Genomic DNA, 24,553 nt, shown 5'->3' on the forward strand with positions numbered 1-24,553 from the left:
TCATTTCTATTTTTCTGTGTTACATTCTGAGTAATTTCTTAGATCTATTTTCTAGTATTAGTTTTTTTCTCAGTTGGATTTATTTTTCTATTTAATCCTTGACTTTCTAATTTTTGTGACTTTATAATTCTAGAAATTCTAGGTGGTGGATTTTAAAATTTTTACTTTTCCTATAGGGACTTTTTCCCCCCGCAAATAACATGTATATCTAAATTTACCTAGACTATTTTAAACATAGACATTTAAAGCCCTTTTCTTGGAATGCTTTTATGTCTCAAGTAGTTGTGGAGCTAATTCTGTTGTTTGTCTGCTAAGTGTCCCTGGGGTGGACTGTTCTCCTCACAGTGGATTATGTAACTTCTTATTGAGAGCGCATCTTCAGGGGTGCTTGTTTTTTTCTGCCTCCTGGACTAGAGAAGTGTCCCTACAGAGTAGTTTTGTCTCTGTTTCTGTTAGAGTTGTGAAGGTTCTTGTGGTCTGGGCTAATAGTTTTAAAACTGGATTTCATACTTAGGTGTGGTGCAAGCTAGGGGTTCTTCTTTCTCATGATTCCCACCCAGAGAATAGGCAGAAAGCACCCTTTTCCACTGCTTCCCTGAGCCCAAGGGCAGTTTTTTCATTTTTCGCCTGGGGGGGTCTAGCCCTACACAAGGCCTTGCCCCGTTGCTCTGTGAGAGCAGAGCCATGTCTCCTCCTCTCAGGTAGGTGTGAAAGCTCAATCCCTGGGGTCTGTGACATCCACCTCTGTCCTTGGCCTTCCCCACCCAGGCTCCACTGGCTTAGGCTCGTTTTATCAGGTTTGACTTTTTCTTTGTTTTCTAGCATATCTGGGAATTTGTTCCTTCAAACTCAGCTGTGTATTATTTTATTCAGCATCTTTTTTTTTTTTAAATATATTTTTACTAATTTCAGAGAGAGGAAGGGAGAGGGAGAGAGAGAGATAGAAACATCAATGATGAGAGAGTCATTGATGGGCTGCCTCCTGCACGCCCCCTACTGGGGATTGAGGCCGCAACCTGGGCATGTGCCCTGACCAAGAATTGAACCCCGATCTCCTGGATCCTAGGTCGATGCTCAACTGCTGAGCCGCGCCCGGCCAGGCTTATTCAGCATCTTTATGGTGGGGGTTGGAGGGATGATTCCCTATCAACTTAGCCTACCAGGTGCCACAAGTGTCCCATTCTCTAATATGAAACATATCAATAATCCAAAATTTTTTTTATATAGAATAATAGCAAACACGTAATAGCCTTGTGTGCATTGTTCTGTGTACTTTATATATATTAATTCCTTGTAACTACCCTATACAGCACATATAACTGTTGTGTCCATTTTACAGATAAACTAACTGAGGCATAGAGAGCTTAGGTAAATTGCCTAAGGTCACACAGCCAGTAAAAACTTCAGTTAGGGTTCTTTTCTAGGCAGCCTGATCCAAAGTCTGCTCTTAACCAATAAGGAGTCTAGAACAAATCGAGAATTCTATATTTAACCCTACAGTTTGGTCTATGAACTAAAAAAGTTTACAGATATGTACCTAGATGGACAGTGAAAGGCAGACGTTGAGAACAATCACATCAGCTGGGCTCCTGCAGTGGAGGTGGTGGGCAAACCCCCATGGTCCTCCTAGCCAGACGTTGAAGGGGGGAGGGTGGGATTGATGAGAGCAGAAGTCTCCAACTCAAAACACAGAAATTCTCTTCATTTTTCCTGCCAGTGTTTTTTCTCCTCTTGTCCTGATGTTCTTTCTGGCATTACTCATTTTAAAGACTGATCGCTAATTCACGCAATTTCTTTCTACTGTACCTCTTCACTCTCCGATGTGTCTCTAGTTGTGCCCTTCTCTGTATCCCCTACCGGTGCTAAAATAGGCCACAGCTGTTTTTCCTGTAAGCTACAGTAACAACTTCTTGTCTGGCCACACTGCCTCCAGTTTTATGTTCCTCTATTTCCTCTGTGGAATATTCCAGGCTGTAGTTGGAGAGATGCTGTTCAGCGGGAGAACTTTCAAAAATGAATAATTATTATTTCCAGTATTCAGGGAAGAGGAAACATCTTGAACAAAGGTTTGGAGGCAGTAAGATAGAAGACTATTTCTAGGAAAACAAATATTTACAGGAAAACAGTCTGCTGAAACTGACTGAGCTTGTGAAGAGCCTTAAATGTTAGGCTGTAGACTTTTTCTATATTAGAAGAACAATGGAAGTGATCTGTGTTAGGGTTTAGTTTATTAACATAACAAGAAACAAGTATTTCCTTAATAGTTTAAAAGCTTACCCAAATAAAAATTATATAGTGATCATGAAAATGACAGACTGGGAGCTTTTTATGTCTTTTGAAGATAAGCTTTTTACATGATATTCTGGCATCTTTCCTGAGTTCAAAATTTTCTCAAAATTAGGTGTCCAATTTTTAGAGTAGGCCATTATGGTAACACACTGGCCATTTTGCATTTATTCATTACAGTTTGGTCTCTAAATATTAACTGACTAAAACATTTGCAGTGATTCCCAGTTGGTAACTTTTCAAGAAGCTTATTAGCAAGTTTATTTCTCTTTGTATGACCATATGCAAGCATCATTATATAAGGCACATGCGTGTGTGATCTGCCTCACCCTCCTGCACTGCAAAGTCCGTCCGTTCTTACACCAGGCCACTGTGCAAGTTAACATTAATTTCAGAATCTTGTTTAAACACTAGATTGCCAGAGAAATTAGGTAACTTTTGACTCTGTTTTGGACAGAAGAATTTGATACTCTCTCAATAATGAATTCTTATAAAAACTTAATGTGTATTTCTTGGAATGTCTTTTGAAACAACCTTGCAGGATCACTTTTGTTTAAAAACTTGTAAGGGTTCTGATGAATCTCAGAGGGAAGGGGGGACGGGGGATGGAAAGAGATTAACCAGAGAATTTATATGCATATTTGCATAACCCTTGGACACAGACAATAGTGCGATGAAGGCCTTGGGGTTGGGGGGGTGTCAGTGGGGGAGAAAAGGGGGACACCTGTAATACTTGCAACAATAAAGAAAATTTTAAAAAACTTGTGAGTGTTCTTAAAAATTTATTTTGACAGTTAATGTTTGTTTTATGCTAATCAATGTTTATCTAAAGTGTGAAATACCTAAACCATGACAGAATTGGAGATGATTAAGCATGTGATGGCATTTAATAAAATAAATAACATCCATGAATGACCATGCTTCCATCTTCCTATCATTTGTTCCATGGAAGTGGAAAGTTACTAGATTACCCAGAACATTTATGGAAGGCAGAGGCCGAGTCTGTTTTTTCTTGTGCATCTCCTCTTAGTACTCAGTCTGCAGCTCTGTGAGAGACATCTGTTGAGGCACTATTTAAATCAGCTGGCACCTAGCATATGGTATTCTCATTTGCTATTTAGCAACTAAGTACAGAAGAAATATTCACAATGTATCAAAGATTCAAAATGAAAATAAAGTATGTAAAGTCAAATTTATTTTAGAATATAGTAGTTATCATTTGGGTGCTATTAAGAGTAGCTAACTGTAGGAAACTATTCTGCAAGATGAAAAATATAAAATGTCATTTGGTCTTTATAATCAGATATGAATGAAAGGTGGTTTATAGCTTTATTCACTCTGACCTTTTCTTTTTGGTTGCCCACCTCCACCGTAGGAGTTTTGAGAAATAATTTTTCCAAGAAAAGGACTTTTCTTTGCTAAGATAAATCATGTTTATGTAGAAAATTTGGAAAATAAAAAACATTGAAGACTATTACTCACAATTTTGTCACCTAGAAAATATGGCCGAAAGTAATTCATTACAAGTTCTTGTAGATTTTATTGGCTCTTTTTATTCCTCATCTGGAATTTTTTATTTCTTTACGGGACCCACTGTTTTATGGCCTAAGTGATTGCAATTTGCTGGCATTCGGATTTACTTGATTGCTTTTGTTGATGACCTTGTTGACCATCCTTTTAGAATACCGTTTTGAGTAAGGCTCTTTGAAATACAAAGGATGCCACTGATTTAATTGTCTTTCTCCTTTTAAGTTATTTTTTGATGAAAAGCTTTCTTAATGTTATGATTTTTATTTGATGGAAGGAGAGACATTTAAAGGGTCTTAATGTATAATTAACATAAATTCCAAAACTATTTTAACTAAGTACATTTCCCTTGCATTAGTCTGGAAAGGATATGACATTTTACTTGTTTTTTAAGCGATGTGTGTGCATTTTGCAGCTTTTTCTTGCCAACATTTTTGGTTTTTGTTTTTGTTTTTTGTTTTTTTGTAATGGGTAAATGGATTAAGATTTTTTTTTTTTTTTTTTTTAGGGCACCTGGGAAATTATTGATTCAGTAGCCTTTCTGTATCTGTGGGGGACTGGTTCCAGTACCTCCTCAGATACCCAAATCTGCAGATGCTCAAGTCCCTCATATAAAATGGCATAATGTTTGCAGATAACCTACGCTCAGCCTCCTGTATATTTCACATCGCCTGTATACTTTAAGTCATCTCTAGAATACTTATAATACCTAATACAGTGTAAATGCTATGGAAATGGTTATACTGTATTGTTTAAGGAATAATGAGAAGGAAAAAAGCCTGTACTTATAGGCTTAACTAGGATAGTATATCCCAGCAACAACGTAACATTTCTTTTCCGAATCTTTTCCATCTGCAGTTGGTTGAATTCTCGGGTGTGGAACCTGTGGATATGGAAGGCCAACTGTATTACCAATTCTTTGTTCCCATCTTAAACGTACACTAAAAAATACAGAAACTACAGGGACAGACACACTAAAAGATACTGAAACTCTACAGGGACACATTTTTGAGAGTGAAAAGACCTGTTTATGCCAAACATCCAAATAAGAACTAGAGGAAGCTGAGTCAGTGCCACCTTCAGATATGTTGGCCATCATGTCAACTACAGAATTATTTTTGTCTCTTTTTAGCAGTTTGCTTTTGAATAAAATTACTAGCATAGAATATCATGAAAGGAAATTTAATGTTTTACAGCTAGTGTTGTTGTTCCTTGTCAACTGCTTATCTTAAACATTATATTATTATTTATTCTATAAACTTGCTTTTAGTTTGGCTCTTATAGGATATAGGCCTTTCTAGGACAAGGCTTCATCCCTTTTTTTTTTTTTTTTTTTTTTACCAATTTATGTGCCCTGCATATAGTAGGTGCTTAATGAGGCCCAAGGATCATTCTTGAAAGGTTAAGGTCGGTGGTGCGAGGGCAGGCTAAATAGCCATCTCAGGTCAATAAAGAAAAATCAAGTTTATTAAAAGGGGACGGGGCTATCCAAAGGGAAGGGCTACACAGCACTGAACCAAAGGGTATGAGGTCTATGATGGCAGCAAAAATATACTTGGGACAGTGAAACAAGGAAGGGCATAGAAGAAGCAACAGGAGAGCCTGGGCTGGGCTGCTTTGGCTCCCTGAGAAGCCAGAGAGAGAAGGGGGCCTTGGAGACAGGTTCAGGGGGTAAACCTGGGATGAGCTGCCGCTGCCCATCGCTCCCTGGTTGCAAGTCTCCTGGGGTCCCCTCCGAGGGTAGAGGGGGGTTGGAGATGGAGATGGTGCTGGTGTTCCCCTGGTGGGGAGCATGCACTGGGTCCTTTGTCCTGAGCCTATTTATCTCTTTCTTGCAGGTGGAAATCTTAGGGGAGATCTCAGGGGAGGGAGGGTCTCAATAGAATAAGGATCAGTTTCCCAGGTGTGCTTTTTCAGGGTCGTGGTCTCCACTGATTGGTCGGTGCCAGGGCAGGGGCATTAGTCAGTGCAGCTAGTCCTGAGGCAGTCACTGTGTCACTTGTCTGGTTTTGCTGCTTTTCTGGGCCTGGAGCTGAAACACAACTGAGGCCTAGATGTTATCTTTAGGGAGGAAACGCTCAGGGGATCTAAACCGGTTGACCAGCCATATGCTAGGGGAAGATAGATTGCCCTGGGGACAAGGTTCTTATTTGCTTTCTTGCTAGGCATCTGGGGCTTCCTGCTCTGCTGAGTCAGTGTCCCCCGGTTTCTGTACCTGGCCCATCTAACAATATTGTATGCTTTGTTTAAGGTGGCTGGAAGACAGCATGAAGTTAGTAGCTATAAAAATATGTGGTCATAGTTTACTCTGATTACTTAAAATCCCACTTATTTGTGTGTGTGTTTTTTATAGAGATGCTTCCATCATTTCTTCAGAAAGTTGAAGTTGTCTCTGAAGCTTCTAGAGAAACCTGTGTAGCTTTGAGCGATTGCCTTAATCTCTTCACTAAACAAGAAGGGGTAGGTATTGTGGAATTGAAATTTTTAGCAATTGTTTGGCTGTCACTTACTGGATCGTCCAATGAGTCACTGCTTTCAAAATGTGCAAAGGTAGGAGAAAATTGTATTAATAAAGGAAATGAAGGCTTCATTCGTCATCACATTTTAGAACTTACTTAGTTGGCTAGTTATTTATTTGAATTTTTATAAGTTTATTTGAGCCAAACTGATGACATATGCCAAGGAACAAGATCTCACGTGCTCCCAGAACTTATTTATTTTTAATTAAGCAGGATGGGGCTGAAGTAACTTCTGTTCATATCACCTAATTCATTTATATAGCCGTATTTAACAAGTATGTTTTAAAGTTCTTAGAGTGAAATGTTTCAATAGGGTTATGAATATATTTCTAGAAATCAAAGGTCTTTATATGAAAACTATATAATACTTTTATTTAGAGAATAGAGTGCTATCATACTTACCTATGTGAACTGAACTCAGTGGGTTAAGTGTTTTTTGTGACCTTTTACCTCACTGTCTTCCATGCAAAGATTTGCCATTTGCTTTTCCAAATATGAGTAAGAGTGGTATGCTTGTCCATTAGTAGCTCTTTTCCTAAAGACTGAAAAGTTGTAAAGATGAGTTTTGGTTGCCTGAAATAGATTTTTTTTCTTGTTTTATGTCCCCCTCCCCCCATTTTTATGATTTTAATGCAAGGTGAGTAGTAGGGGATCTTCTTTCCCATTTTGTTAATTTCTACTATATGTATAATCTTCAACTTTTTAGATTGACACCACCAGATTTATTATTCTCGTTACAATTTATGTGTTCCATTGAGTGAGATTAGATTTTGATAAAACAGGATAGATGAATATGGTTTTACTATGTTTCTCTTATATGTAAAGATCTAAAATTTTATTTTCCCATGATTAGAATAGAAGCCTTGTGAGGTCATACAAATTCCTAAATGCTATGTTTGTTAACCACGGATTTCATATATTTTATTTGGAGAATAAGAAAAAATATGTAAATAATCAGAATTTGTTTAAAAGAAACTTACAGAAAGTCAACAGAATTCTGTTAATGCAGGAAAACACGTACTTTTTTAAACATTTTAACCCTTTGTGGTCATATTAAATTTGGACATAGGTGTCGTACTGGTCGGAATTAAGAGCTTTCAGAGAAATTATGAACTGATACATGAATGAATAGAGTTAAGATTCGTACGGTTCCTTGCTGTGGTGGCTGAGAGCAGACATACAACCGGAACGGTAAAAAAGCTTTGGTGGCTGAGAGTAGACAAACGACCGCAAAGGGTTAAATGGTTGATTCTTCTAATATTGTTTGAAGATATCCTCTCTCAGCATTTGTCGTTGGTGGTTTGCAGACTTAATATTCTAGCTTATTTAAATGAGGAATGATTTAGTGATCCGAATAATGTAAATAGGATGATAGCATTGATGTCATGGGTTTCAGGTACTATTAGTACATTGTAAAACCAAATTTCACTCACATCTTATATGTGGTACCTGATGTATTGGTAACTTTTGTTTTGTTTTGTTTTGCTTTAGAGATGTACAATTTTAAGGTGAACACTAGATTAGAAATAATTTAATTTCTGGAGAAGTGAACCTATGCTAATTTTAAAACGATTTGTTTAAAAAAGTAGCCTAGGTAGTCACCTCTCTGAAAATCCAGATGTATAAGAGTATTAGCTTAAAGTTTAGAGTAATTAACCTCATTAGCCTTTTAAACTTGTCATGTGGATTAAATAAGATAATATAAGCAAAATGCTTAGCATAGTTCCTGACACAGTCATCCCTGAGTGAAAGTCAGCAGTTTCTATTGTAGGATGCTCACTAACGCTTGTGACCCCTTCTTCGGATGCTCTCTTGGATCTTTTGTGTCTTTAACATTGGATTTATCTTTTAGGGGGGAGGAGGTGGTGGTGTCTAAAGAAAATCTGACTGTATTTATGGAATGATTGTGTCATTTCCTTCATTATTTAAGTGATGATGGACTACTTCACGTTCTTGAACCTTGATAGCTTCAACTTTCAAATAAGGGAGACCATATAGAAAGTTGTTAAGAGCACGGGTCTGAAAGTCTAATGGACCTATTTTATTTAATTATTTTATTTATTTTTATTTTATTTAAAAATTTATCTTTATTGTTGAAAGTATCATAGATGTCTCCCTTTTTCCCCCCCATTGACACTACCCTTCCCCCAGCCTTCACCTCTTTTAAATGTCAGTCTTTTCCCTCTAACCAGTTGTGGGATCCTGGGCAAGTTTCTGGTAAAACAAAAAAATATAAATGTCCCAGAGTTGGGTGTGGGAATCAAATACGTGTAGATGAGTAGTATGTCTACAGAGCATATTAGCACATCGTGTGGCTTGCGGTAATCATTTAGTAAGTGCCGGTTATTGCTTCAAACTTTTAGAATATATTTAGATTACTTTTCAGTAATTCTAAGAAATATCAACTCTGTGAGACCCTCAGTGACATTCATAGATTTTCTTCTGAGAAATATGAGTATAGACAATGAGAAGGCCTTTAAAATATTTGAAAGATAAACAGCATCATTGAAGTTACTCTTTCAAATGACTAAGAATTACAACCAAGGAAATGAATAGCTTCACTGAGACCGTAGTGGAATAACTATGGACTGTAATTCCTTGTTATCCAGCATCATAAACTGTACTTCTGTTATTTGCACATGTTATTAAAAGAGCAGTCAAAAGCTTTAAACTCACATAGATGTGGGTCTAATTCTTGACTCTGCTATTTAATCTCTCTTTACCTCAGTTTTTAAATACAATCTCCTTTTTAAAGTGATAACCAACCAAAAAATAGTGTTTTGAAGAGTAAATGAGATCATATTGGCAAAACACCTTGTATAGTACCTGGCATAAAGGAGGGACCCGATAGATGTAAATGATCCCAATCCCCAGGGCAGAGTAACTGTTTTTATTCTAATCTTTGCTTGATGACAGTTATTCTAAATGTTTGACATTTATTTTAATTATTGATTTTAGAGGAGGCCGGGGTGGGGGAGAGAAAGAGAGAGAAACATTGATTTGTTGTTCCACTTATTTATGCATTCATTGGTTGATTTTTTTTAAAGTATATCTTTATTGATTTCAGAGAGAGGAAAGGAGAGGGAGAGAGAGAGACAGAAACATCAATGATGAGAGAGTCACTGATCGAGCCCACAACCCGGGCATGTGCTCTGACTGGGAATCGAACCCCGATCGCCTGGATCTCAGGTCGACGCTCAACCGCTGAGCCACGCCCGGCTGGGCTCATTGGTTGATTCTTGTATGTGCCTTGACCAGGGATCAAACCCTCAATCTTGGTATATGGGGACAATGCTCTAATCAACTGAGCTACCCAGCCAGAGCCTCACATTTATTTCTTAAGCTAAATTTAATATTAGTTTTGGTTTCAGGTGTACAACATATTAATTCAGCATTTATATACCTTATGGTGTGATCATCACAATAAGCCTAGTGACCATCTGTCACCATACAAAATTAATTATGATGTTATTAGCTATTTTCTCTGTGGTTCCTTATGGGTTTAAAAAAAATTCTGTCTGATTTTTAGATCAACTGTGTGCCTGCCTCTAGCCAAGGAATACTGATACCTTCTGATTTACTCTTTAAACCTCATGTTTATTAAAACGAAAACCAAATAAACCAACTTGGTAAAATTATGTCACAGTAAGAGTAATCTGGCTCTTTGTGAGAAACTTAAGGGTTTACAATGAGCACAGGCCTGAGTGCCTGGATTTGGGACCTTCTATTTCTGTGTTATGTGGGTGTTATTTGCTTATTTGGGAACGCTCTGATATGACCCAGATACTTGAGGATTCCATATGACCGCTACATAAATGAGGCGTTACATAGACATATTTTATATGTAAGTAACACTACTTGTGTTGAAAAAGAAAGCTGCAATAAAATCTGTAAAGTTTGAGATTGATGTACTAAAGGAAAACGTACTCGATTTTTTTTAGGGTGATATACTTTGGAAATATAATAGGGTCCTATCGAAAAGGCTAGAAACTGGTTTCATGAATTATGTTTGTTTCTGTAGTTGTCCTCACCAGAGGGTGGAATCAAAGTGGTTAAAGTGTCACACAGAGGCCATCATTGGTTCCCTTCCCGTTGTGTGTATTAGTGAGCTCCCCTTGGTGTTAGTCAAACCTGTTTTTCCAAGGTAGGGACTTGCCGACTTAAAGTTAGTGTGAGCTCACATGTAAGATATTTATACTTCCATGTTAAATCTCATAACTGCTAAAGAGCTGTAACCCAAATGTGTGATTGGAATGCTAGTGATGCTAGGTTTGTGACGTAATGGAAAGATCCAGACTAAACTGGAACCATCCGAAAGGTGCTGCTACCCTGAACCAGATGCCTATGTCTCTGGAGATGTATCATGCCCTCACTTGGACTTGGAACTCTAATGTCATGGTCTCTAACATTCACGTAGCTTCCTGTGGTGGTCAGAGCCCTTTAGTCATTGTGTGTCCCTGGCCCCTCATGTTTATACCTTTCAGGCCTTCCCCTCTGCCTCACCCCTCTAGTTTCCCCATCCCCTTCTCCTCTGAGCAGAATTCTTTATTAACCACTAGGCAATCGTTGTACCTGCTGACAATTCCCTACCACTCCCTCACCCCAGCGTCTGTCTGCCTCCTTTCCTTTCATTGGAGGTGTCTGTCCTCCATTCTGCTTCCAGATCAGCGCCTCTCTCCCCCTGAATCCGCTACCCCCTGACAGCTTCTGCCTTCCCTGGACCCTTTCCAATTCCAGTTTGAAAGGGTGATACCTTGTTTTTACTTCCTTACTCCTCTGCTAGTCCACCGGAACCATTCTCACCAATTTCTCCTCGTTGCTGAGTCAGAGGATACCCTTAAATTATCTTGCTTGTCCTTCAGAGGTCCTGGCCTTTGACTCCTGCCTGCTTGCTAGAATTCTCTGGATTTCCACCGCGCCTGCCTCGGAGCGCGTCTCCTTTGCGCAGCCCCCCCCCCCCCCAGCTTCTACGGCGCCTTCTCTCCTGCCTGAGCCTTGAGTGTCAGTATTCCCTAGGTGCTCGTGGGTGGCTTCTCACTCAGCATTCTTCCTACGTGGCCTCTCCCACTCCTCCCGCCAGAAATCCATGACGACTCAGGTCTGTACCGTAGACCTGTCCTGAGCGATGAACCTGTATATCCGGCTGCCTTTTGAACACTTACATAAGGTTATATCAGAGGTATTTCGAAACCAATGTATCTAAAACGGAGTAGCTCAAGGAATTACTACCTATTTAGTATCTCAAGCCAGACACATGTGAGCTCCTTTGGTTCATCTTTCTCGTTCCTACGTTCGATCAAGTCCTGTCATTTTTACTTCCTATATCTCAGTTATCTCCCTTTACTCCTTCTGCCCAACCCAGCACACACATTCCCCAGTGCCACTCTATAAGGTGAGGCTCTCAGGATGTCTCTGTTGCATGACTGCCACCATTTCCCAATCCCAGGTTCCACCCTTCATAATTGGGTTAGATGTCCCTCCTGTCCCATGAGTTCCTTGCTATTGCAGCACTTATCACATGGTATCATTACATATTTACTTGCCTATGTATTCACTGAACTGGCTCTCCTTAAGTAAGCCACTGTATCTTAGTTATTTTTGTAGCATTTGTGTCTAGCGTAGTACTTGGCATGTAGTACACAGTTAATAAATGTTTGGATGATTGAATAATGGATCTACAAAGGAGAGAATAGAAGGTTTTACATCAGACCAGTCAACTCTTTCTTTGACCTTGAACGAAACAATATGTTCGGGAATTGCATTTCCAAATCTGAAATTCCGTTTCCAGAATACAAATGAATTGTTTCACTTGTAGTTCCTCAGCACAGTACCTGGCACATTTTAGGTGCTATGTAAATTACCTTCTAAAACAAATTAGCCTGTGTTGTTCATTGTTTTGGTTTTTTTCTGCATAGTACTACTTTATAAACTGAATTTATTCTCTGATTTTCAGGGCCTAGGGAGATTCTGTAGCAAGGGCTCCTTTAAGTACCAAATAAGACTATGAAATATAACACTACTTAGTATTAAAATAGAAAAGAAAACAAACTGGCTTTTTGAAGATACCATGAAGCCTCACTGACATTAATTTCAAGTTTTCTGAGTATGGCATTGTATCTAGACCTTCTGCATCTATAGTGCAAACACAGCCGCCACTGTTGGCACGGTGAATTTACCCTAGGAGCTTGCCAAAGAAATAATCAATTTTGTTCAGTGTTACTCTGTTCCCTAAAGTTTGAGGACAGATTTATACACATTAGAAAGATTTAAAACTACTGTTGTAACAAAGTCCGCCCCCAGCCTCACTCTTAACCAGGATTTTCACGGGCCTGAACATCCCACGTAAGTGTAGTATTCATGTGGCGGGTTTTCCTGGCCTTTGGGCCTTTGTCTACCCTCCAAGCCTGGCTGGAATCAAGCCATCCATTTCCTGTCTGTGGGCTTCACATTAGCAGGATTAATACTGCTGTTTTTCCTTATTGTACAAATGGTAGCCCAGACAGTATACAAAACAATGAATGTGGAGATGAGCTCAGCTTTTGTTTTAAAATTGGAAACACTGACTCTTCAGTATAGGACTGTCAGTTATCTTCGAGTTGGAAGACTCCAGAAGAGATTTCTCTGCTTTTCCCCAGGGGCTGGCTGGCCATTTAAAAGTTGTCAGGGCCGGCGTCTCCAGCAGAGGGCTTGAGCACGCAGCCCACTCTAGGACCTGGCAGGAGCCTCTGCGGGATGCACGCAGAGCCCGAGTAGCAGTTTCCTTACTTCCTTCCCCAAAATTCCCGGGAGCCGTCCAGCTGGCTCGCTCGGAGGCTGAGTGCAGGCGCTGGCCGTCCCCCGGCCGGTCCCTACCTGTGCCTCCAGGCGCCGCCGGGAGGGAAGGCGGGAGGAGGGCCGGGAAGAGCGGCAGCGCTGCCCCCCGCCGCAGGCCGTCCCCGCCGCGCGCCCGCACCCTGCTCAGCCGCGGGAGGCCGGCTCTGCGGCCCAGCGGCCCTCTGGCGGCCGCGAGTCCAGCGCGCCGCCCGCCTCTGCTCGACCTCGCTGGAGACGGGCGGGCCACGCTGCAGGAAGGTGACTTAGGGAGACCTTGCGGTGGCACCCTGGGTTGCGCCTCCCGCCGGGGCTGGAGGGGAGGTGGAGGAACAGGCCGAGCGCATTTGGGCTGGAGCTGGCGGAGGAGCACAGGGCGGAGCGCGCCGGGGATCCCCAGACCCGGCCCAGGTGGGTGGGTGTGCGCGGCTGCGGGGGGCTTTGCCGCGCCAGCTCGGAGGACGGGGCCCTGGGGAGGGAGGCGGGGGAAGGGTGGCCGGAGGAGATCGAGGGATGTGAGTAGATCCAAGAATAGTTGGACGTGTGCGCGGAGGGAAGTGCAGCCGCTCCGGCCGTGGCCGTGGCCGTGGCCGTGGGGGGGGGGCGCGGGAAGCGGGGAGACCCTGCCCAGCGTGGGGTCTCCGCTTGCTCTGCGATTGCGTCTGGTTCCCACTGAAGAGCTCCCGGGGGAAAAGCCCGTGGAATAATACTTTTTTTTTTTTCCACCTTAGTATTGGTAGTAGGTCAAGTGGGGCCGGAGTGGGAGGAGTAAGGCTGTGAAAGACATTATTGTCCTAAATAACCTTCCGAGTTGGTGCTTTTTGTGTGCCTCTGCCCTGGCTGACATTGAGATGAACTTCGCGTTCGCTGTTCGGAAGCCACTGAAATTCCAAGGAGACGAAGGGAAATGTATGAGTGGAATGACGAAAGAAAGGGCAGTTTCCCCGGGCTTGGGGCGTGGGGAGGTGGCGTTCAACTTTGTTTTAAGGATTTTTGATTACTCATCGGCGTTCTTTGTAGCCTAAACCAGAGGAGAATCACGTTCCCTGGCGCTGAGAGCATGTGGTTAGTTGTTTTGTGTTTTCTGTTGTGCTGGTGTTTTTCTGGATTTGGAGGGAGGGTGGGAAGGAGGGGAAGATGCCAGGGAAGAGTCTCATGCAGCTTTTGAGTTATTAAAGCTATTAAAAGTTTCTTAATTTGAGTTAGGTTCAAGGGCAACAAAAGCATTTTATTTTGAAGACATAGGGTTGCTTAGCAGGAATCTTTTTCAACAGAGAAAAATGCTTGAAATGCGTGTTGGTGGAGTAATGTGTAGGCTAAGAACACGGGAATCGAAATGTAAATTTTCTTTTCAGTTTGAGGACACACCAGAGTTAATCTCTGGTCTAAATAAAGTTTGATTTCAGCCCTGAAGCTGATGACTTTGGCAAGGAGCTCAGTTTTAATTGAGTAGATATTTAATCTGAACATGAAGACCAGAGAGCTATTTTGGCCTTTATCCCAGTTACTACTTTTACTGGGCTCTGGGATCTTAAAAGAATTTGTATCACTGTGAATATAATTGCAGGACTCTAGTCTCCCCTTAGAAGCTCTTTAAAGGTTAATTTTAGGGAATTTCTTTGATGGAGAAAGTGACCTACGTAATCTCTCTCCATTCAGTCATGCGCCTTGCAGAATGGGGGAAAATTAAAAAGCTTATTAGATTTTCCATATTAAAAGCAAATACATGTAGCAGTATTCAAGATAGTATATAAATATAGTTCAAGTACATTTTAAAAATTGTACACAAAATAGGTTATGCAACATTATACTCTAAGCTTTATGTATAATTTATGACAGTCATCATTTTTATTCTCTTAAAAGGCTTTTGTAAACTTACTAATATTTTTGGCACTCAGATATATAATTGTGTTTATCAGCTCCATGAGGATTATAAAAAACTGGGATCCCTTTAAAAATGAGAATTTTTTTCATTTTTACTTGATCTGCATTATTCAACATACATTCCTAAATTTTTAACTTGCTGTATATGTAATCCAGAAATATACTGCTACAAATTAATTTTGGAAGCAGGTAGAACATAAGTTAAACACAATAAAGATTATGTAAAATGAAGCTGGATTTTATTTTGATAACTTTTCTGAAGTTTTTAACAAAAATACATAAGGTTTTAATTAGTAGCATGGTGTGTGTGTGTGTGTGTGTGTGTGTGTGTGTGTGTGGCTTATCGTGCTTGATATAACCCAAGATCTTTCCTGATCACGTTTTTGTATCTCACAGTGATACCAAGACTGTAGCCTGCATGCAGTTGTTTGTCTTGTCCCGTCATATTCCTATTAGAGCAGTGCCTGACTTAAACTCTAGCTGATGAATTGTGAATAAGTTATAGGTAGATACATTTTTCTCTCATTTTAACTTCAGAGTGTTAAGTTTGTAACTCCTGTACATTTTTATAATGGCCCATCATAAACTTGATGTCGATTACTTTATGTAGCATTTTATATAGCATACTTGATGTAATATTTGAGGTTTTTCCCCCCTTAGTTCAGTCAGTATTTTCAGAATGTTAACCTTGTCAGATACTACTATACCAGTCAGTCTGTCTTCATAGACTTTAGAGTTCACCAGAGGAGCCAGATGACCAAAAAGGTTCTTTGAGAAGTCAAAACATACCCAGAGGGAACAGAACAGGATGAATTCTAGAAAATGGTTCATTAAGACTGGAACAGAAGGGGGGAAATGTCGAGGCTAGATGAAAGAAGCAGGGTCTTCTTTGAAAGACTTTGTAAAATAAGCCCAAAGAGTTTGAATCTAACTTGGCCAGTTGGAATCCCTGAGAGATTTTAATCAGGGGAGAGATTTAATCAGATTTGCTCCTTATGAGAAGGATTAGAAGACAGGCCTTGAAAGCAGGCCACCAGGTACAGGATTCAAGAGAGAGAATCAGAGTCTGGACCACGTTGGTGACTGTTGGAAAGGAAAGGAAGATACAGAGCCGAGAAAGACTTAAAAAAAATAAACAACATCAATAAGAGCTGGTAATAGACTGAATATGAGGAATGAGGGAGGGAGAAGGTGGGATCATAGATGACTCCCAGGTTTAGGGCATAAGTCACTGGATAGAAGGTGACTAATGTAGGTAATAAAGGGAGTAGGGAAGAATGGATTCCCCTTTGGACATGAGATCCAAGTGAGGTTGTTCTTGCTTGCCCAATAAACATTTGGGCATCACTAGTATTGGGAGTCACCTGAATACACAGTGATGGGGTAAATAAACAATATTACCTAGGAGAAGTATAGCTTGAAAGAATTTGAAATGAAAGGATTGAATACTGACATTAAAAGACAAGTGGAAGAAAAGGAGCCAGTGGAAGCACTGAGAAAAAGCAGCCGAAGAGGCAGGAAAAGTCTAGAAGAGTAGAGACCAGGGGAGACAAGCTGGCCAAGAAGTGTGTTTATTAGACTTGGTAGCCAGTGGTCATTGCAGTCCCTGAGGGAAGTTTTAGAAGCATGACATTGGAAGAAGCCAGATTGCAGCAAGCAGAGGAGTAAAAGGGAAGTGAGAGAGTAGAAAAAATGAAGCTAGACTGATTCTGTCGTGTAGACAGTCATAATCTGTGAGTAATTACAAGTTTGGTCTTTCAATCCTTCTACCTATTATTTTTTCTTGTTCCTGATGAAAGCAGGGCGGCCAGACTGGACCTTTCATGACAATGTTGACTAAAAGCTGAGATATTGGAAATCCCTGTTCATCTCTGATTTTCAAGAAAGGCTTGCTTCTAACTTCTAATGATCCACTGTTAAGAATAATATTTAGTAACTACTATTTATCAGATTAACAAAGTTCCCTTTTGTTCTTAATATTGTTGAAATTTTAAAAAATTTTTTTTTTTACCATGAAAGGGGCATTGAATTTTATCAAATGCTCTTTCTGTTTCTATTAAGCTTTTTTTAAAAAAAAAAATTGTTAAGGTGGCAACTTATATTTTTAGACTTTTTCTAACGCTAAGCTATCCTTATATACCTGGAGTAAATCTAATTTGTTCATGATGCACTATCTGTAACACTCTCCTCAGTTTGGTTTCTTTTGGATTTTAGCATCTGTTTATGAATGAGCTCGGCTTGTAATTTCTTTTTTTGTTCTGTCCTGTTCAGAATTTAGTGTGAAGGTTACACTGACCTCATAAAAGGAGCTTTGGAGAATTCCCTCTTTTGCTCTTCTCCGGAAGAGCTTGAAATGGCCTTTTCCTTGAAAATTTAGTAGAACTTTCTTACAGAACCATCTATTTGTGAGATTTAAAAAAATTACTAATTGCATGTATTTAATGGTTATAGGACTAAAGTTTTAGTTTTCAATTTTTTGTATCAGTTTTGACAAGTTATATATTTCTAGGAATTTATATCTTTTATTCAAGTTTTAAATGAATGAAATGATGTTCATAATATTTAAAAAATGTAATGATACTTGTACGTTTTTGTAATAATGTTCATAATATTTTAAAAACGATCTTTTTAACTTACGTTGGATCTGTGATTATGTATTCCTTAACCTAATCTTTGTCCAATTTTTCCTAGTACTTATTTGGATGTTTCCAAATAAATTTCTTTTTAAAAAAAATCAGCCCCATTAAGGCTTTGATTGATTATTTTTTCGAAGACCTGTTTTTAGCTTTATTTGTTTTATCTTTGTCTTTTAAATTAATTTTTATTATCTCTGTCACCTTTTTCTTAATTTTCTCTCCAGGATTTGTACATTTGTTACCCTTTGTCTCTTGAAAGAGAATAATTCGTTCTTTTCCAGATTTCAGGGTGTGCATTGCTCAGTTCTAGTTCGGCAGTTGGGTGAGCGACCGCTGCCAGCTTTACCGTTGCTTTGTCTTTAAGGACGCGCGCCCCGGCCCCGGCCCCCGACGGCGCTGCTGTGCGCAGCGTGGAGCTCTGCCCCCCCAGTGCTTAAACGCCTCAGACTGGGGGAGGCCTTTGAGCACGCACACATTTTTCTCTTGGGCCCCTCTCCCCCGTTTCACTGCCTGGCGTTTTTATCTCCTTCCCGCCTTGCTGCTCACCCTCCCTTCTTTTCCCTCACCCCTCACAGCTGCTTTTCTATCCCTTGGTCCTTGGGTGGTGGCAGAAGAACCATCATTTTCTTGCCTCCTTCCCCACTTTTTTCTTCTGTCTCCCCAGTTTTCTTCCCACCCCCCCATACTTGGAGGATTTTTTAGTTATCTGCTCAACACACTCCATCCTGTCCTTTCCGTCTCCTCTGACCCTCGGCTCCAGGATCAAAGAGGACAGGGGATGAGCTGTAGCGCTCTGTCTTCGGGTACTCTAAGGCCCCCAATTCTTTGCCGCAGGATCTTTGGTTTTCCTCTTACAGTGCAATGCAACTGATGACCAGGTCGGGGAACGCTTAGGAAGAAAGCGTGGGTGGTAGAAGATGAACCTGCAGTTACTTGGGCTCCCGAGGTTTGGGCTCCAGTACTAGTGACCCTTTTTCATGCTCTATGACTCTGGGCAACTTGGTCCCGGGCCTCACATTCCTGCCGTGGGACACAGGATTGCTAACATACAGCCTCTCCTCTCCCCTTCATGAGTTGCTGTGGGACTCAGATGAGATAAGGGATAAACTGTCAGTTTATATAAGATCGTTTCCCCGTGCTTTATCTTCAGAAAAGTATCTTGGAAGGGTTTTGTGCTCGATTCAGGGACAGAGAAGTTGAGTAAACGTGGTTTGTGGCATAGGGCGTTGGATCAGAAACACCCTGATGGGAAAGCAGTAGGTGGCGGTGGATGTGACAAGGAGCACAGGAGTTCTGCTCGGTGGCTCAGAGGTTCAGGGGAGGTGTCTGTCCTCTAGCAGAAGGGAGCTACTCAGAACCTCCCAGGCTGGAGGCATGGACACGATGTGACATCCAGTGGCTAGATACTACCCGGTAGTGACATCTGGTCCTCTACCTATTGTTTGCTACATTCAGGACACCCTGCCTTTTTGAGCTTGAGAAATCAGCCTCCCTTTTAATAACGTTTCTATGAGAGAGACTTTTTGTTGTTCTGGATTCTAAACAGCTGAATTAAAAATGAAGCATGTGAATTTATTTTCAGTAAAATTTAATTTTGAGTATTTTCTTTACTCATTTTTATTATACTTTGTGTTATGGATTAGTTGTTTAAAATCCCCAAATCATAGACTCAATCTTAGATTGTAGAGTACCTAGTCTGGTCATTTTAATTTGGGGGCTTGGGTGGATGCTAGTCCAGGAGACAGATAAAAGGAAAAGCACCTCCTCATCCAAGGCACCTTCATAAAACACAGTGTGAAATGATTGACATGGTTGATCTCTTCTCATTTATCCTGCAGAGGAGGAGAGAAGGGCCTGGGTAGAGGATCAGCTACTGTGCCAAGTTTATGTAGCGAGGAGGGGGCTGTACTTAGAGCTAAATCCAACATGCTGCCTTCAAACTTAGTGCCAAAGAGCAGCCCCACTATATTGCACACGGCTTAATCCATTACAGAAGACAGACCATCTTGTTTCAGAGCTGTTGTGGCCTATATAAGCTCATTTCTCAACTTGACAAAATGATACCAACTGTAGAAATAAGCAGATGGCTAAGAATATTCATGTCTTCAGATTTTGCACAGAATACCTGCATTTGGGTTCTCAACAGGAAATGCTATCTATCTTTTTGGACAATTTTGCTTGGTGGAGGTCACATTTTTGGATGATATGGAATTTAACCATTTCTCTAGATCTTTTAAATTTAATCCTAAAATTAGACTATTAGAATGCTACAGTGCGTGCTATATTTTCTCAATTTTCTGAAAAGTGTCCCTCCCTCAGCTGTAAATTCAAATTATACCCTCAATTTTTATTGAGGGGCATTAAAAAATTGGCTTAATGACTTATTATTTTGCTCTAAAATACTCTTATTCCCCAATATATTACTGTGAGGAATTAGAACTAAGGGCAAAGAGGGAGTTTGTTTTCCCTAAAGAATTGATATATATTTTTTTCCTTGTGGACAATTAAAAGGGCATAATTCTATTTCTCACTCTGTTTTGGCCTTAAGAGAATTCAAAGCCAGGTTTGGTGGCTCATCTACAGTATCTGTGTAGGCTCAGTCACTTGTAGGTCTGACCCTAGTTCCTTCAGAAATTGTTCTATGTTTTCATAGCCCCTTTTCCCATTTGTCTGCAGAGCTAGCACAGGAAAATGAAGATATGCTTTGAGAAACCTGTTTTGCTTTCTTAGTCCCCATGTAGAGGTGAAGGTAGGCTTGACTCTTCTCAAGTATATTAATTTCCTTGCCTCATATTTTGTATCTGTGGTGATTCAAGCATATCTTCATTTTCCTGTGCTAGCTCTGCAGATAAGAAAAAAATCATTTTCAAATACACAATTAATTATCCTTCAAAATACAACAGCAAATCAACTTTTGGCATTTAAAGTACAGAAAGATAATAAATATAAAAGTAGAATACAGAAATATAGACTTAAGCTTAGTCTTAAGTCCATGAAAACCTCAATATTCATGCCTGCTTTGTGCAGTTTTTTACCCACTGGAGGTAAAAGAGGGGACTAAGGAGAACTGAAGCTGTGCACCTTTCACCACACCTCAATCAGAGAATGATTAACCTGAGCGCTAAAATTGGGTAGGGGATTTAACATAGCCTACATTAAAATTATTATTTGATACTTAGCCATATTTAAGACTATAGCATTTCTATAAACAATGAAGTCAAAGGAAAATTTTAAAAATAAGATGGAAACTTGGCAAGACTACCATCACAAAATTATGAAGGAATATTTCTTCCATTTGCAAAAATCCTCTCTCCAGTGTCCTGCCTGCTAGATGACCATTTTATGCACTGCGTAAACATATTGACAATATAAGCATATAGGTCACGAGCTTGGAGCCTGAGTCAGACCTAGGTTTTGAGTATTGGCTCTGTCACTTACTAGTTATGTGATCCTAGGTAGGTCATGTAATCTGAATAAGCTTGAGTTTCCTCATCATTAATACTACCTCACAGGATTGTGGGAGGATGATACGAGATTATAGTTCAAGCATTCATCATAACATCTGGCATATAGTAAACAGATGTAGAAATCAACTCCTGCTCTTCCTGCTACTGTTAGTTACTATTATATATGAATTGTCTCTTAGGAGAACTGTCAATACTAGAAAGTTAAACCTTACATTAAGGCAAAGGTTTTTTTCTTTTTAAAAAAATTCATGGTTCTAAATCTGTGCTCTGCAGCATCACCAAAAAAGTATGTTTCCTCTTTGTGACAATTCCTCAACTCTTTGGAGCAGTCAGTAGATGCCTCTTCCCTCTAGGCCAAACATCTCCAAGTTCCTTCAACTGTTACTGTTAATATCAAGCTTTCCAGGTTCTCCCTCTTCTCATGCTTCACTAATCCCTCAGGTTTTTTGTCAAAATGTGTCATCCAGGAGTGAGACTAGTGTCCCACATGAAGTTCATGTTCAGGGCATGACACTGCTCAGTGGGCTTTGCGTCCTGCTCAGGGGAAAGAGCGTCAGTTGCTGCAATGACCTACGAAGCCCCATGGGAGGGCCTCTGCTACCCTATCTCTGGGACCTCTCTTTTGCTTCCTTCTCGTGCTCTGCCTTTGTTCTGAGGAGCATGGCCTCCTGTTCCACAGATTCATAAGCCCGTTCCTACCTCAGAACTTGTGCTGTTTCTCTCTCTGGAATACTCTTCTCCCAGATACTTGCTTGGTGCTGTCCTCGCCTTCATCAGCCCTTAATCCGCTGGCACCTGCGCAGTGAGTCCTCTGGCCGTCCTGTGTCCCAGAATTGCCTTTCCTAGCTTTTTTTTGGTCTTCCATGTTTTCCCCCACCTAACACTTCAGCTATTTCACTCCTTTACGTGTTTTGTTCTCCGCAGGAGACTGCAGGATCCCTGAGTGCAGGGATTTTTGTCTGTCTGGCTCCCTGCTGCCTGGAACGCAGGTGTGGTGTAGGTGGCCGAAAGTGTTTGTTGCGTGAAGAGCGTGATGGAATGATTGACTCCCTCTGCTCAGAAGTTGCATCATACTGAGCTTGGAAGGCACACATGGGCGGCACCAAGTCATAGTCATTGGTCATTTTTTTCTTTTTAAAAAATCAGAAAATAAATTTTAAGTGCCCCCAAAGAAGGAAAAATAAGAAGCCAAGGTTATTGTTTTAGGACTTCGGGAATTTTCAAATCACTTGGCTTGGTTCATCAATATTTTATTTTAGATATAATTTTATTTGCTCATAAGATTTGTGTTTTGTAAAAATATAGGTTATTAAAACAGGCATATTTCTTCTTCAAGTATATTTTAACAGAGCTTCCCCCAGTAGTGAGCTTAAGATAATGCTGTTTTCAACCCTTAGAATGGCCAGAGCCCCACATTTGGCTCTTGGTCCCTCACGTGTGCCACGCAAAGGTCACTTTCTGTGTGTGCTGTGGCTTGTAAAACCAGGGAAGCACTGCTTTAAGGTATTTAAAATGTTTTCTTCAGATGGAGCTCGTGATTCCAACATATTTTATTCCTCTCCACACCACCGCCAGTTGGAGAACTGCGAAAACTTCAAAATAGAATAAAACATCAGAATTCTGTAAAAGCAAGGTTATTGTCTTTCTGGGCTTAATGTTCAGCATATGCAGAAATATATTTTCAGAGACTGAGTTAAGGCATTAGAAAGTGGATTTGGAATCACAGCCTAGTTGTACAGTGGACTGGTTCTCAGCAGTAAAAAGGGAAGGAATGTATATACAGTTATGTGCCACAGAGTGACATTTCGGTGAATGATGGATTGCATATACGATGGTGATCCATAAGATTATAATGGAGCTGAACAATTCCTATTGCTTAAGGATGTCATAGGCCTCCTAACATTGTCATAACATCTAGCCCAGTGCTTTACTCACATGTGTGTGGTGATGCTGGTGTAAACAAACTTACTGATCTTCCAGTCATAAAAATATAGCACACACACTACATACAGTAAGTACATAATACTTGATAATTATAATAAACAACTATGTTACTGGTTTATGTATTTACTGGACTGTACTTTTTGCTGTTGTTAATCCTCACCTGAGGGTATTTTTTCTATTGACTTTTTAGAGAGTGGAAGGGAGGGAGGGAGGGTGAGAGAGAGAAAGAGAGAGAGAGAAACATCATGCGAGAGAGACACATCCATTGGTTGCCTCCCGCACGAGCCCTGACCTGGGCCGGGGATTGAACCTGCAACCCAGGTATGTGCCCTGATCAGGAATTGAACCCACAGGCCAACACTAACCATGGAGCCACACCAGCCAGGGCTTTACTGTACTTTTTATCATTATTTTAGAATGCACTCTTTTATTTATAAAAAAAAAATTTACTGAAAACAGTAGGCCATGTTACACCTAGGCCAACAGCAGCCTCACACACCTCATGTTTACTGCATCTCTTGATTACATCGTTTTCTCTTGTGTTTGATTGAATCTTGTCTTGTTATGTAGTTACATGCTGTACAGGCTTGTAGCCTAAGAGCAATAGGCTATACCATATAGCCTAAGTGTGTAGTTGGCTATACATCCTCTAGGTTGTATAAGTCATTCCATAATGTTCGCACAACTGAGAAATCTAATGAAGCGTTTCTCAGAATGTGTCTGCATTGTTAAGTGGCTCATGACCGTACTTGCAACAACATGAATGAATCTGAAAAACATTACACTTTGAAAGAAGCCAGACACAGAAGAGTACATCCTACATGATTCCATTTGTGTGACCTTTAAGAACAGTCAACCCTATTGCATGGCTATAGGATCAGTTGGTTGTTAGTTGGGTAGGGAGGACTGGGAGAGTGACTCTAAAGGGACACAGGAGAATTTGGTGAAGAGGGGAATAGAAATGTTCTATATCTTTGTAGTGATGCTAGTTATGTGGGATATGTATTTGTGAAAATTCATTGAACTGCACATCCAAAATGGATGTATTTTATTGTATGTAAATAATCAAAGTTTATTTTAAAAATTTAAGTTGGTAGGGTGTTACTTCTGCTATATATGTAACTTTTCTAGTTATTTTTATCCACAGAACTATCAACTACAGAGCCCTTGAATAAGATCTGAAAATAAGGTTTGGTTAGGTTATGAGTAAACTTTTCTGCTTTTAAAAATTATTGTTTACCTCTTTTGTGGCATATCACTAAAAAAGAAATTTACTTCCAGGATATATAAATCTGTGGTGAGTGATTATATAAGAGTAAGCTATTTTTAGGCAGAAGCGTTGCAACCATGATGAGACAGAACTGTGCTTAACAGAATCTCAGATGGGGTTCCTATACTAGAAGGCTGAGGGAGCCATGAATTCGCCACTGTTTCAGGGTACCTCACAAGCATCCTTTATGTTTGATACAGTGCGAAGTTT

At 40.3% G+C, this 24,553-nt stretch overlaps 1 protein-coding gene across 8 annotated transcripts in view; it reads left to right on the plus strand.

Moving 5' to 3' along the window:
- OSBPL1A (oxysterol binding protein like 1A) overlaps positions 1 to 24,553 on the plus strand; it is a 164,131-nt gene that overhangs the window by 54,286 nt on the left and 85,292 nt on the right. The window contains exon 15 of one of the 8 annotated variants that reach the window (XM_081148382.1): positions 6,167 to 6,273. The exons of 1 other annotated variant lie outside the window; for it this stretch is intronic. In XM_081148382.1, coding sequence (XP_081004508.1) covers positions 6,167 to 6,273 — 107 coding nt within the window. Of the gene's footprint in view, positions 1 to 6,166; positions 6,274 to 13,012; positions 13,554 to 13,918; positions 14,208 to 24,553 lie in introns of those variants that run through there. 6 more of the 8 variants (XM_081148387.1, XM_081148384.1, XM_081148389.1 and 3 more) reach the window with 6 other exon arrangements.

The sequence above is a fragment of the Miniopterus schreibersii genome, assembly GCF_964146895.1.
Source record: "Miniopterus schreibersii genome assembly, chromosome: 10".
Lineage (NCBI taxonomy): Eukaryota > Metazoa > Chordata > Mammalia > Chiroptera > Miniopteridae > Miniopterus > Miniopterus schreibersii.